Source organism: Pararge aegeria, chromosome 15 (assembly GCF_905163445.1).
Source record: "Pararge aegeria chromosome 15, ilParAegt1.1, whole genome shotgun sequence".
NCBI classification, from domain to species: domain Eukaryota; kingdom Metazoa; phylum Arthropoda; class Insecta; order Lepidoptera; family Nymphalidae; genus Pararge; species Pararge aegeria.
The window spans coordinates 8,804,555-8,817,537 of NC_053194.1; the positions used below are offsets into that span (position 1 = coordinate 8,804,555).

General features: G+C 33.1%; 1 protein-coding gene across 1 annotated transcript; it reads left to right on the plus strand.

Annotated features, from left to right (window-relative positions):
• The first annotated feature begins 115 nt into the window (after positions 1-115).
• On the plus strand, positions 116-10,902 carry LOC120629850 (glutamate receptor ionotropic, kainate 2-like). The gene is made up of 17 exons (XM_039898915.1): positions 116-403; positions 1,896-2,012; positions 3,025-3,099; positions 3,228-3,539; positions 5,089-5,180; positions 5,789-5,908; positions 6,029-6,214; positions 6,323-6,484; positions 7,424-7,621; positions 7,722-7,976; positions 8,054-8,277; positions 8,358-8,495; positions 8,575-8,773; positions 8,946-9,174; positions 9,659-9,771; positions 9,908-10,063; positions 10,625-10,902. The coding sequence occupies exons 1-17, from the start codon at positions 298-300 to the stop codon at positions 10,808-10,810; spliced, it is 2,868 nt and encodes a 955-aa protein (XP_039754849.1). The 5' UTR covers positions 116-297; the 3' UTR covers positions 10,811-10,902.
• Positions 10,903-12,983: the final 2,081 nt, after the last annotated feature.

The window sequence follows — 12,983 nt, forward strand, 5'->3', positions numbered from 1 at the left end:
GAGATGCCGCCTCCACACAGTCTGATGTATTTTTGGAAAACAGTTTTAGGTCACATCGGCGAAGACGCCGGTATAACATGCGACGCCATCATTATTGTAGACTGATTCACGCCTTTAAGCTTCCACTTGGCCATTATTTTATTTTGCTGAAATTCACCCCATTTCTATCAAAACGGGTATTAAATATGCAGAATATAAGATAAGGCAAAATTCTCACAAAGTTCTCCTCATTAAAAGTTTTGTCATCAATTTAAAAAGTTGGCGTAAAAAGATGGTTAACTAATTAACCTTTTTAGAATGATTTGTGATTACGGCATTATGTGGTGGTTATTAATTTTTTTGCGTATCTCCGTCAACTCTCAGATAATACATACAGAAACTCACGAAATCCTCTACCAAATTGGTAAGTCCTAATCATATACTTGTTTTCCAACCGCTCATTTTATACTTCTTGAACATTTCATTTTTTGTCTTACAACGGCATTGAATTAACATTCAACTGTTACAGAAATTAAAATAATTAGAAATAAATTATTAAAAAACATATATTATTAATCTAGCTGACCCGCGCAACTTCGTCTGCATCAAATCGGTTATTATCTGATTTAATATCTTTTAGCATTTCTATACCCGTAGTAACGTCTAAAGGATAGGTCCAAATTGAATAATTTAAAGAGAAATTATTATTTATTTGAGGATATAGGAACTTAAGATGGTGACCATCTTAAGATTGTACCCGTGTTTTGGTTGACAAATTATAACAAAAAGCGGTTATTGTGTCCTAACAATTAGGCATTTAGCCTCCCAGACTTTTTTGTAGGTAATAATGATAACTTTAAACATGTCAATCCATGTTCAATCCATCCATCCATACATACATACATACATACATCCATCCATACATCCTTACTCACAAACTTTCGCATTTATAATATAAATAGGATGGTACACATGCATTTGATCGCTGTCCCATATGCTTTGCGACTCACTGTTATCTGTGAATAGTTATGTCCTTTATCTCCGACAATATTTATCCGATCTTTATTAAAATTACACAATACATGCTTGATGCATGCAGATTTTTATTCAATTTTTGTCTGTCTGTCTGTCCGGGCATCACGTGAAAACTACTGAACGGATTAAAATAAAATTTGGTATAGTGGTAGCTGATATTCCGGGTCAACATATAGGCTACTTTTTATCCCGATAAACAATAAACTTCTCCCGGGAAATGAGATGAATTTTTTTATACATTTTTATTTCTTATTTTAATAAAGAATTATTAGAATCGGTTCTAATTTAACGGAGCTATGAAGTAAAATTTATGAAAATTTTCAATTCCTTTAGTTTTGGACTCAGTATCGATTATAAAGCATTCCCCGGTCAAAATTTTCAAAATATATTAAATGTACAGAAATCTCCCAGTTACAGTTTTATTATAAGTATAGATATTGGATGGAAGCAGGCGTTAATTTGCGGAAATCCGTGATATACCATGAAAATCAAGCTTAATTTGCTATACTCCGCGTAATTTATAACATCTTCAATCCTTATACTCCACACGAAACAGATCTTCGGCAATGTACCCTCTACGCACGTTTCAGAGTTCACGGATCATAGCAAATTAAGCTTGATTTTCATGGTATATATATTATTCATTCTGGAAGTAAGATAGACGATATCCTGTAGCGTGTGCAAGTGGCACAAACACGTCGCGCCGCGGTTGCAATGGCTGATCTAAAAATTTTAATCCTAAACTGCAATAAAATGTTTTAAATTTTTAAACACACTTGCCAAATATTGCCTAGAGGTTCGATCATATTTAACAAATACAATAAATTAATCATGTATTTATTTAATGTTAATATTGGGTATTAATATCTATCTATTTCCAGCTGGTATATTTGAAGACAACGCTAAAATACAACAACATGCGTTTGATGAGACTATGCGTCAGGCCCGCTTGGATCCAGCAGATCAGTTGTCGCTAGCAGGTGCCCACGATGGTAAAGGTGCTTAATTTTTTTTTTTTTTTACTCCTTATATCGGATATGACAGCCGTCTGACGAGCAGAGCTTAAAGTATGATGGAACCAATAAAACCTAGGGTAAAAACCTAATTTGCGATCAAGGCTTCTTTCCACATTTTAAGTTTTGGAACTGATATAAGCTTAGATATAAACCAATCATCATCATCATCATTTCAACCAATTGACGTCCACTACTGGACATAGGTCTTTTGTAGAGAGTTCCACAACCCACGGTTCTGGGCCGCTTGCGGCTACAGTTGCGGCTCCCAGCGACTCGTCTGATGCCACGTCTGTCCACCTCGTTGGGTGCCGACCTACGCTGCAGTTGCCGGTGCGGGATCGCCATTCCAGCACCTTAAGACCCCAACATCCATCGGTTCTCCGAACTATGTACCTTACCCATTGCCACTTAAGCTTCGCGAGTCGCTGAGCTATGTCTGTAACTCTAGTTCTTATACGGATCTCCTCATTTCTGATTTGATCACGTAGATATACTCTAAGCATAGATCTCTCCATCGCCCGCTGAGTGACTCTGAGCCTTCTAATGAGGCCCAGAGAATTAATAATAAATTAATAATAATTAATTCACTCAGCGGCATTTACCAATCAGGAAGCCATATTTTCGTAGCTTGGCTTAGCTAAGCAAATGCGTTCAAGACGAAGCTTTGTTATTGGTATATGCCAGCGGTGGCTACGTCATTACTGGCGTTGCCACAAACAGTCCAATCACAAGTATTGCTAAATCGGATTCATTCATTTCTTGGTTAACAATTACAATTTGCTTCATGAATGGCCAATTGGGGCCGGCGCATCTTACGCAGGAATCAAAAATGAACGCCGCTAAAGACGCAGATACAACGAAGTAATTTTGTCTTTTCCTTCGCTTAAGAGTTGCAATAACTGCACGCATTCTCGCCAATTTATACATTCAAAAACAAACGTGAGAAAAATCACATACTAATTAAAAACGCTATCATGAAATTTATACTTTTCAGCACTTCAAGATTGGCGATTTGATCCTGTTTTAATTGAGCCATTAAGGTCTGACAGTTATTCTATTTGGAGAACATGTAAGTAACTATTATTTGAAAAAGCAGAACTAATTTATTAAACAACAAGTAAGTAGCAGTTTCAGAAACAAATAGTAGTAGTGGTATCTGTATTAGCTTATAATAATAATGGTAATTTAAAATTACAGTATGCTCTAATACTGCGATGCGTCCTATAGCCATATTTGGTCCGCAAAACCCAATATCTGATGGAGCTGTGAGAGAACAATGTGCAATAGCTAACATACCTCACATCCAAGCCACGTGGAAACCGCCGTTGTATTATGATGATGATTCAAACGAAGAAGTTACAGAAAACAGCACAGAAGATGAAGAGCCCGTGTTTAAAAAGATTTCTATTAACTTCTATCCACCCGCGGACGAAATTTTGTATGCGTATGCTAAACTACTGAAGCTGTACAAGTGGGAAAAATTCGCAGTACTTTACGAAGATGACATGGGTAAGCTTTGATGATGAATAGCATTCGAAATAAATTCTAAACAACACATACAAAAACGTAAGAGTACGTATTGGAATTTGTTTATTATTACATAATAAACAAATTCCAATATCAAATTGTTAAAATAACTATAATTTACAAGGTAAGAACGGGAACCATCCGAAGTGTGTGTGTGTGTGTGTGATTTTAACCATTACCAAAAATGCAAATGAAATGGTAAATCCTTACCGGGGAAGTATTAGCTTTACTTTGTTGACCGTGACTATATATAGCCCAAACTGAATTTTTAATAACCTTAACTCCAGCAGTGCTAGCACAGGCAGGAGACAAAAAATATATCCCCTGATTATACGTAACGTGTAATATCTTTAAACGAGCAATTATTGTATATATATACGAGTATAAATGGAATATCAGAATCGGCTCCAACGATTTTAGAACGAATTTAGTATACAGGGGTTTCGGGGGCGATAAATCGATCTATCTAGGATTCATTTTTAGAAAATGTCATTTTATTCGTGTTTTATCGATAAATATATATATATATATATATCGGAATCGGCTCCAACGATTTTCATGAAATTTAGTATACAGGGGGTTTCCGGGGCGACAAATTGATCAAGCTAGGATTCATTTATATTTGAATCTTGGAATCATTTATATTGGACATACGGCTATTTTTTTAAGTCGACCCATTCGCGGCCGAGGTCGCGCAGGTCCGCTAGTATAATTAACATATTCACATGCTAAAGCACGTGAACATGGGATAGGAGAAGTTTACCCCTGCCCGTTTACTATTACACATATTTTATTTGGATATTATTTCCACTTGTGCCCTAATGCTCTGTGAGTTGATAAAAAGTTGTGGGAGCAAATAATTTTATCCTTTCTGCCAATACTAGCCGTGCTTATGAACAAACAAGAGTACGGGTTGTGTAAATTGCATTGCGTATTAATGAAGGGTCTCCGTAGTAAGTCTTCTGGCACGTAACAACTTATTATACCCCTCGCTATCTTATTCATACTGCGTAATTTATACGTAACTTCCGTAGCAAAACTCAATACTTCAATGTCAATTGCTCATATAACTGCTAGAACTCAATATTTTTTCGAATCAATAGTAAATAACAATTAACAACAGTTTAATAAAATGCTTACATACTTATTAATAATTTACATAAACCAAACCCAAACTAGTAATAAAAATAAAGCCTTGGGAAAAACGTATCTTTTTACAACTTAATTGGTGAATTTTAGATTTTAGAAGTTAATGCGCGTATTATACAGTTTGAATATTAACAGTAATATAATATAAATAATTAAAAATATAGTAATGAACCGATGTACAACAGGCAGAACTCATTTATATATTTTTTGATCAGAAATAGAATATTTTGCTATAACGAATGATATCATTTCGATTATACTAACATACGCTATCAAGAACAGTTGGTCCACTATGAGTGTGTAATTTAATATTGTATCTTGAATTGACAAATTACTTTCTGTTCAAGTTTTTGGTGCATTTCAATCTTATTTCTTTTTTTAGGCTTGCTAAGAGTTCAGAAAATTCTTGCTCATCACACGGATCAACATCCAGTCACTGTAAGACGTCTAGACCCTAACGCAAATAACTATCCGGTAAGCTATCGGTTTGGTTTTTTCGTTTCGTTTTATTTTTTCGCGATTATTGCTGCTTATTTTTTCGCAAAATAAACGGTATCATAGTTGTATTTCTCTTACGTTTCATTGGTGTCTGTTAGCGAATAACGAGCGGTTTCAGAATTACATTTCATATTCTAGATTAAAGCTTTAAATAAAAATTTCAATTTTACTTTGTTATATAAATTTAAATAATTTATGTACTGCTTAATGAAAATTCTTTGATATCGACGTTCAACACAAGAGTATCTATGAAGTAAATAAAATAACACTGCAAAGTTTGATGTATTGCTGTGTGAAAATGCACCTCAATTTTGTTATTATTATTTCATGCCGGATATAATACAAAACAGAAGCTTCATTACAAAATGAACTTTTTAACGTGGAAGATATATGACTCATTTACATCAAAGAGGTAGAAAGCAGAAGCTTTCGTATTAGACATACTAATTACTTTGAAACTATTTGATGCATAATAAATGCGTTAACTTTCTTGCAAACTTTGAATGCAATCATAATATGAGCAAACTGATTCAGATTCAGAGATTTTGTGAACTTCATGTATATGTACATTTGCCTTATTCCAGATATTTAAGCTACTCAATAAGTTTCAAATCTATCGTAATATAATACTGGATTGTCATGTCGACCGTGTAATCAAATATTTATCGGAAGCGAGAGAAGTTCAAATGGTTACACATTATCAAGTATGTATTCTTGCCTTTTGTATAAACAAAATAAATTTAATGCAATATATCTTTACTTTCCACTTGTTTCCTATAAGAAGGCAAAAGTTTTATAAAAATCATTTTGACTATTTGTTTTAGCATTACATTTTAATTACAATGGATGCATCAACTGTGGCTGACAAATTGAAAAACTTCAATTCTAACGTGACGTGGCTTAGTTTAACTGAATACGATAAGTTGCAAAACCACAACTTGGCCCAAAGAGTCGGGAAATGGTTAGATGTCAAAAACGACGCAATGCGCCCATCTGTTACCAGCTTTAAGGTTAGGTTGTTTACTTAGGTTTATATTATATAATCGAATAAATATTTTATTAACTATACAAATTGATTTTATGACTTCTTACATTAATTTGATAAAATATTATTTCAGATTGAGTCATTAATAATGGACGACATAGCAAATCACGTTTTGAAGTCACTGCAAAAGGTAGAGTCAATCAAGTCCAATAAATCAAAACCATATGATGCTATATGTGAGCCAAATCTTTCACCATGGGCTTACGGAGCACAACTTCAAAACAAAATATTAAAGGTATTTATAAAATTATGAATAATATTAAAATCAGACATAATATCTTTTGCTTCGCCAATGTTCTTAACGCCTTGTTAAATATCAGGAGCAATAACGAAAAAACAGGCTTTTGTACTAGAGTATCGTAAAACTTCCAATTCTACGCAGTAAAACTCCGCTGTTATTATAATAAACTGCAAAAGGTAAAGTCAATCAAATCCAATAAATCAAAACCATATGATGCTATATGTGAGCCAAATCTTTCAACATGGGCTTACGGAGCACAAATTCAAAACAAAATAAGAAAGGTATTTATAAAATTCTGAATAATATTAAAATCAGACAATATCTTTTGCTTCGCCAATTTTTTTAACGCCTTTTTAAATATCAGGAGCAATTACGAAAACTATTCTTTCAATCTAGTATAGCTTTGCTGTTAGTATAATAAACTGCAGTCCTTACACCTTGGAAATTTACGTTTCCTTACATATTTCCAATCCGTGCATTTGATCAACTGTGTCATTTAGAACTAAGGTGGGTCTAGAGATACATACGTACCCTTATCTTTTAATATTACATGGCATTCTAAAATAACCGTCACGGGACACCTGGTAGATGTGAAACATCGAAATTAGTTTGTACAAGTAATAGGCACAAAAGTACAGATTATGACAGGAACTAAATATGACAAAAAAAATACAATATTACGAATTTTCTCCAGAAAATGATGACTGTTTATTTAACATACATTTATTTTGTTCATATACACAGTGTTTTAATTCAAAATTTTATTTAAAAAGGTGATACCATTATTTTAATCAACGCACATATATCCTTTCATACAGCGTGGCGATGCGTCGCCACGGCCTTTGTCGCCACGCCAAAAATCAGGTTTACCCACCGCCTTAATAGATGTTTCACATCAAAAAATATTTATAAAAAGGTATGGTATCTTTGCAGACAAATTCTACAGGAGTTACAGGTCACATTGCATTTAATGAAAAGGGTCAACGAGTAAATTATACGTTATACATAAATGAAATTTACGTGTCTGAGCTGAACACTGTCGGGTCATGGGATTCTTCTACGCAAGAACTAACCGAAGATAGGCCAGAGGATGATAATCTTAAATATCAGAAAAACAGTAAAAATTTCATCGTTAGTATTGCCTTTTATTAAGAATTTAACACCATATCTTAGTAAAATTAAATAGAGTTATTTTTATTTGACGTTTTAATAACATTTATTTTCTAAACAGATTATAGCCCGGAAAACGAAGCCGTTCTTTAGTGATAAGCAATGTCACAAAAATGATACAGACTGTGAAGAAGAAACAGCAGACGAAAACTATGAAGGATTTGGCGTGGAACTTATCAAAGAAATATTCGATAATTTGCATAGGAATAAGTTTAATTATACATTCACCTTTGTAAATTACGAGGTTAAGAAAGATGTCAAAAATTATTTAAAAACTAGAAAGTCATATGGCTTACTTGATGAACTATTAAATAATGTTAGTACAAATCTTTTTCAGTACTTTAATTTAAGATTATTACTTAAATAAAAATATAATTTATTCCACGATTACAGAAAGCTGATTTAGCTGTTGGTGACATAACTATTACCGAAGATAGGAAAAAAGTTGTGGACTTTTCAGTTCCTTTTATGTCATTAGGAATTAGTATTTTATATACAAAAGAAAAGGAAGTGCTGCCAGGAATGTTCTCGTTCTTAAATCCTTATACGTTTGAAGTTTGGATGTATACAGCAACAGCCTATTGCGTTGTTTCAATTCTCCTATTTGTATGCTCAAGGTTATTATTAAAATAATCGCAACAAGTTCATCTATTGTTCATAATGGTATTCGCTTTGCTGACATCCATTTATTTTTCAGAATTTCACCGGGTGATTGGGAAAACCCGCAACCATGCGATAAGGATCCAGAAGAATTGGAAAACATATGGAACTTTAAAAACTGCACGTGGTTGACAATGGGCTCGATTATGTGCCAAGGGTGTGACATATTACCAAAGTGAGGCAGAGACTGAACCTAGATTACGGGCACTATTGCGTTCTAAAAGCTTTTAATTGACTATATATAAAAATTTCAGGGCAGCAGGGTCACGTTGGGTTTGTGGTATGTGGTGGTTTTTTGCGGTTATTGTTTGCCAGACATATATAGCTCAACTGTCAGCTTCTATGACGTCAGCTATGGAGACTGAACCAATAAATAAAGTTGACGATCTAGCTAAGCAAACCAAGGTGTTATATGGAGCTATTCAAAATGGCTCAACGTATGAATTTTTTAAGGTAATATGAGTTTTAAAATTTTCCTTGTGACATCAGAACATTCCTTATAACTTTAAGGAATGTTCTGATGTCGCAATAAAAATTTGGTTATTTGTTCATTATATTCTAATACTTGACAGCCGCTGGATTTAGGAAAAAAAATAATAATTATATGCTTACGTTGCTTTTTCAGAATTCTAAGGATAAAATGTATCGTAGAATGTTTGAAAATATGGAAGCCAATCCCGCTGTTCTAGTACGCAGCAATGACGAAGGTGTCAAGAGAGTCACAAGTGGGAAGAGTAAATATGCATTTTTTATGGAGTCCATTGCTATAGAATACGAGTTGAGGAAAAATTGTTACCTTAAAAAAATTGGAGGAGAGTTAGATTCTAAGGATTATGGAATTGCTATGCCTGCCAGTACGTATTTTATAGTAAAAGAGTTATATAATATGTAATTAAGACTGTATTTCACAGAAAAACAATCTAACCTTTTGTTCCTTACTACTTCAATGTCCTATAGACGTTTTTAATTAACACTTTCAGTTATCGTCTTTCATTTGCCTTTAATTAAAATTTAAACTAGTTTAATTAAAATTTCAATGCTATAAAATCATGAGTGTCTTTACTATTAAGGAACACGATAACGAATGAAGAGCGTCACTACTTATAAGAACTGAATTAAGTTTAATGTATATATTCAATGATTATAACTCAATGCTCATCAATTTATGAAGAAATATTTTAACAAAGAAATGTTCCTCATATCTCAGTCTCAGTCCAACTATATAAATTTAAACTCTTACAAACACCAGCTGACAAATTAACCTAAAAAAGTCAGTAGGTACGTAATGCAGTTGTAGAAAAATGTAATTTTAATTATACCGTCGTATACTGTTCGTAGATTCTCCATTTAGAACTCATATAAACAAAGCTATATTGGAACTAAAAGAAGCTGGCATATTGGGCAAAATCAAAAAGAAATGGTGGGAAGACAAAAATAAACAAGAGTGCCCAGTGAGTACCCATTTTATAAGGCAAACCAAAATTACACATTAACATCTATTAAAAACTTCTAAATTTTTTTCTTTGTTCTGCAATCCTAAAAGAATATAAATGTACGTGTAAGTAATACAACTTTTCATGATAACAGGATGAAAAGGTTGATAAAAATGACCAAGAAGGTGATCTTGAGATGAAGCATTTGATGGGAGCTTTCGTTGTCCTCATTGCGGGATTGGTGTTCTGCTTGTTTATCACCGCTATCGAATTTATGAACGAAGTCAGGAACATCGTTGTGAGGGAACAGGTAGATAAATCGAAAGTAATAGAAAATAGCTTTAAAAACCAGCACTGTTTAAATAGTTCATTAACTGCGTTTAATATAAAAACAAGAGCCATCCTTTCTTCACGAAATATAAAGTATTATATATTAAATTTGTGTGTCGTTTAACTATTACGCTAGAGTATATCCTTCTTCAGACTTCTACACTTCGACCTTTCAATGATCCTCTCCTTTAACACCCTCTACAACCCGAGACCAACTATTTACTTGCTCTATAACTTCTCATTCCGCCATGTTGACTTGTTAAATATTAAATTCGAATACGTCTGAAAAAATTGTACCGAGCACTAATACAACCAAGTTGTTGTAGTACCAATTCTATTCTCTAAACTTTATAAAATTGACAAATGTAGGTGTGCCATCAAGTGTCATCCTTTGTTCTTTGTGGAAAAAGTCAGTACTATTTAGACCTGCCAATTGGCAAAACTTGGAGACCTCTGGCTTTTGTTTTGAATTAACTTTACGCTGAGGCGAATATTTTTATTTTACAAAATAATATTTCAATAACAGTGTATTTACTTTTAGGTCAGTCATAAGGAAGTTTTTATCAAGGAACTAAAGGCGTCGCTAAACTTCTTTCAACTCCAGAAGCCGGTACTTCGTAACCCTAGCAGAGCTTCCTCTCTTGCATCCTCCAACGGCAGTGAGAAAAGAGAAAACCGATCTAATGTTATTGAAAATTTCCTTGACTTTGAAAAAGAAGTACAGTGATAGTACAAGAGACAAGTGAAAAAGTAATGTATCAGCTAAAGTGTGTACAATAGTAAAATCAGACTATTTACGATTAAGGTATTGGCATAATTTTTGTATGCTTATATAATTTGCAATACACAGTGTGTTTTTGTAAAATCTGTTTCAAATCTGTTGTATATGAGAAAATGTTAAAAATATTTTTTATAATATTTCCTAGATACAATTTCAAGTTATAAATGGCATAGTTTTTAGATATCAGACAAAGATAGTTTTCGGTTAATTAATAATAAAAAATTTGTTAATAAATATGTTAAGTTATCGTTTCGCTATATACTTTTTACTAATACTTTTTCTGTTGAAGTACTCGTAAGTAACCATCGGTCTCTTTTTACTTCTTCTGTATACTCATAAGTAATGTATTAGCAATAAGCCCATCTTTTATACCTAAAATTCTTGTATGCAAATAAATGAGTTAAAAAAAAGGTTAGCTTATTTTAACTGACAAAATTTACCGTGGTAACAAAAGATATTTGTTTATACAAAATTCTATGTAAATATTGGTATGAAGTGGTCCTTTACACAATTGGCTAACGGTAATCATTTAAAAATTCCACTATCAACGATTAATTGTTATCAATGCATTAATTAATTATTGATTTATATAGTAAACCAGTATGATTAATTATAAAAACGTCAAAATCTAATACATCTTAATCGTAGTTAGGTTTATATAATTGTGATGCACTTAACCAGGGAAAGGAAAACAGTTTCAGAACAGAACATTATTCTAATAAAAATTAAACATTTATAAAACCCCCGACACGTTAAATTGATACCTATATTTAGGGGTTATGAAAAAATATGTATTTCACCATTATGTCGTAGCGTCCATCTTGGATTTGAAATTTGTCACACACAGACACGTCAAACTTATAACACTCCATCTCTTTTGCGTCGGGAGTTAAAAACAGCTACTGTCATTTATTTATTAATGTGTCTCCTTTTTTATGTCACTCACAGGTAGTGGATAAAGATCGTTACGTACTGTTTTAATTACTCGTAGTCTATCTTTACATTTTTTCAAAGAAAAATAAGTTATTGTTGTTATTTTTGATAGGCTTCGATCAATAAAATACCAAAAAATTGAAATAACGCACGCGGATAAAGCAGCAGCAAATTTTCGGATGAAATTTTATTATTCCTTGATATGTTACTCGCTGAGCGGTAAGTGTTCAGACCGGAACACAACATTTTTTCTAAAATAGGCATGGTAGTGCTTCCCCGAACTCTGAAACGATAAACTCTACTACTACTACTAAAAAGAGATACCATTAAATACACTTTCCAAGTCCAGTAAATAATTTATCTACTAAGATTTTCAAAAATCTAGTTTTGTCAGCATATTTTAGTTGGACCTATACAACAGCGCATGTATGTTCATAACAAGTATGTCTCTAGTATTGAAGGGACTTTAATCTTCTTTTGTATACTTATAAATAAGTTCTACTAGGTCTAGGTCCGTCCATTCACATATTTGAATTGATTGCATCCTGGAGCGTTTGCACGTGGTGGACCCCAAGTCGCGTGCGTCTCTCTCTCATATTCCGAGAGTGCGTAGTAGATTTTGTCAGGTTACTTAATAAAATAGGTTCCTTTAAGTTTTGAGTTTGCTCCTGTCGAGAAATTTTCAGTAGAAAAGGAGTAAGAAAATTTTATTGTGTCCGATGTGTGCCTTGAAAAACACGTTTAGCAGTAATAATTAAATCCCGCCAATCTGTATTAGACCCAACGTAAAGGGTAATATAAGGTAAGCTCTAAATATCACTTCTATGTGAGAATAAGCCAGAAGAAGCTGATGATGATCCGATAAAATAAAACAAAAGTATTCCAGATCGTACGATGCCCGATAGGTTTTAACACATATATAGATTATAGATATATCTTGATTAATCTAGAAGAATAACTGATATTAGTTATTAATATAACTATAAATAATTCCTTATATAACTATATGTATCTGGTAATAATATCTTATAAATTCTCTGCGAACCAACATGATGAAAAGAAACTAGAATGTGTATTTTGCGAGAAGATAGGTGAACCACCTTTACAAGCACTCCCTCAAAGTATCTCTCACCCTCGCACTCCTTTTATCTGATCGGTAATGTAGGAACAATGGAAAGACGCTCTG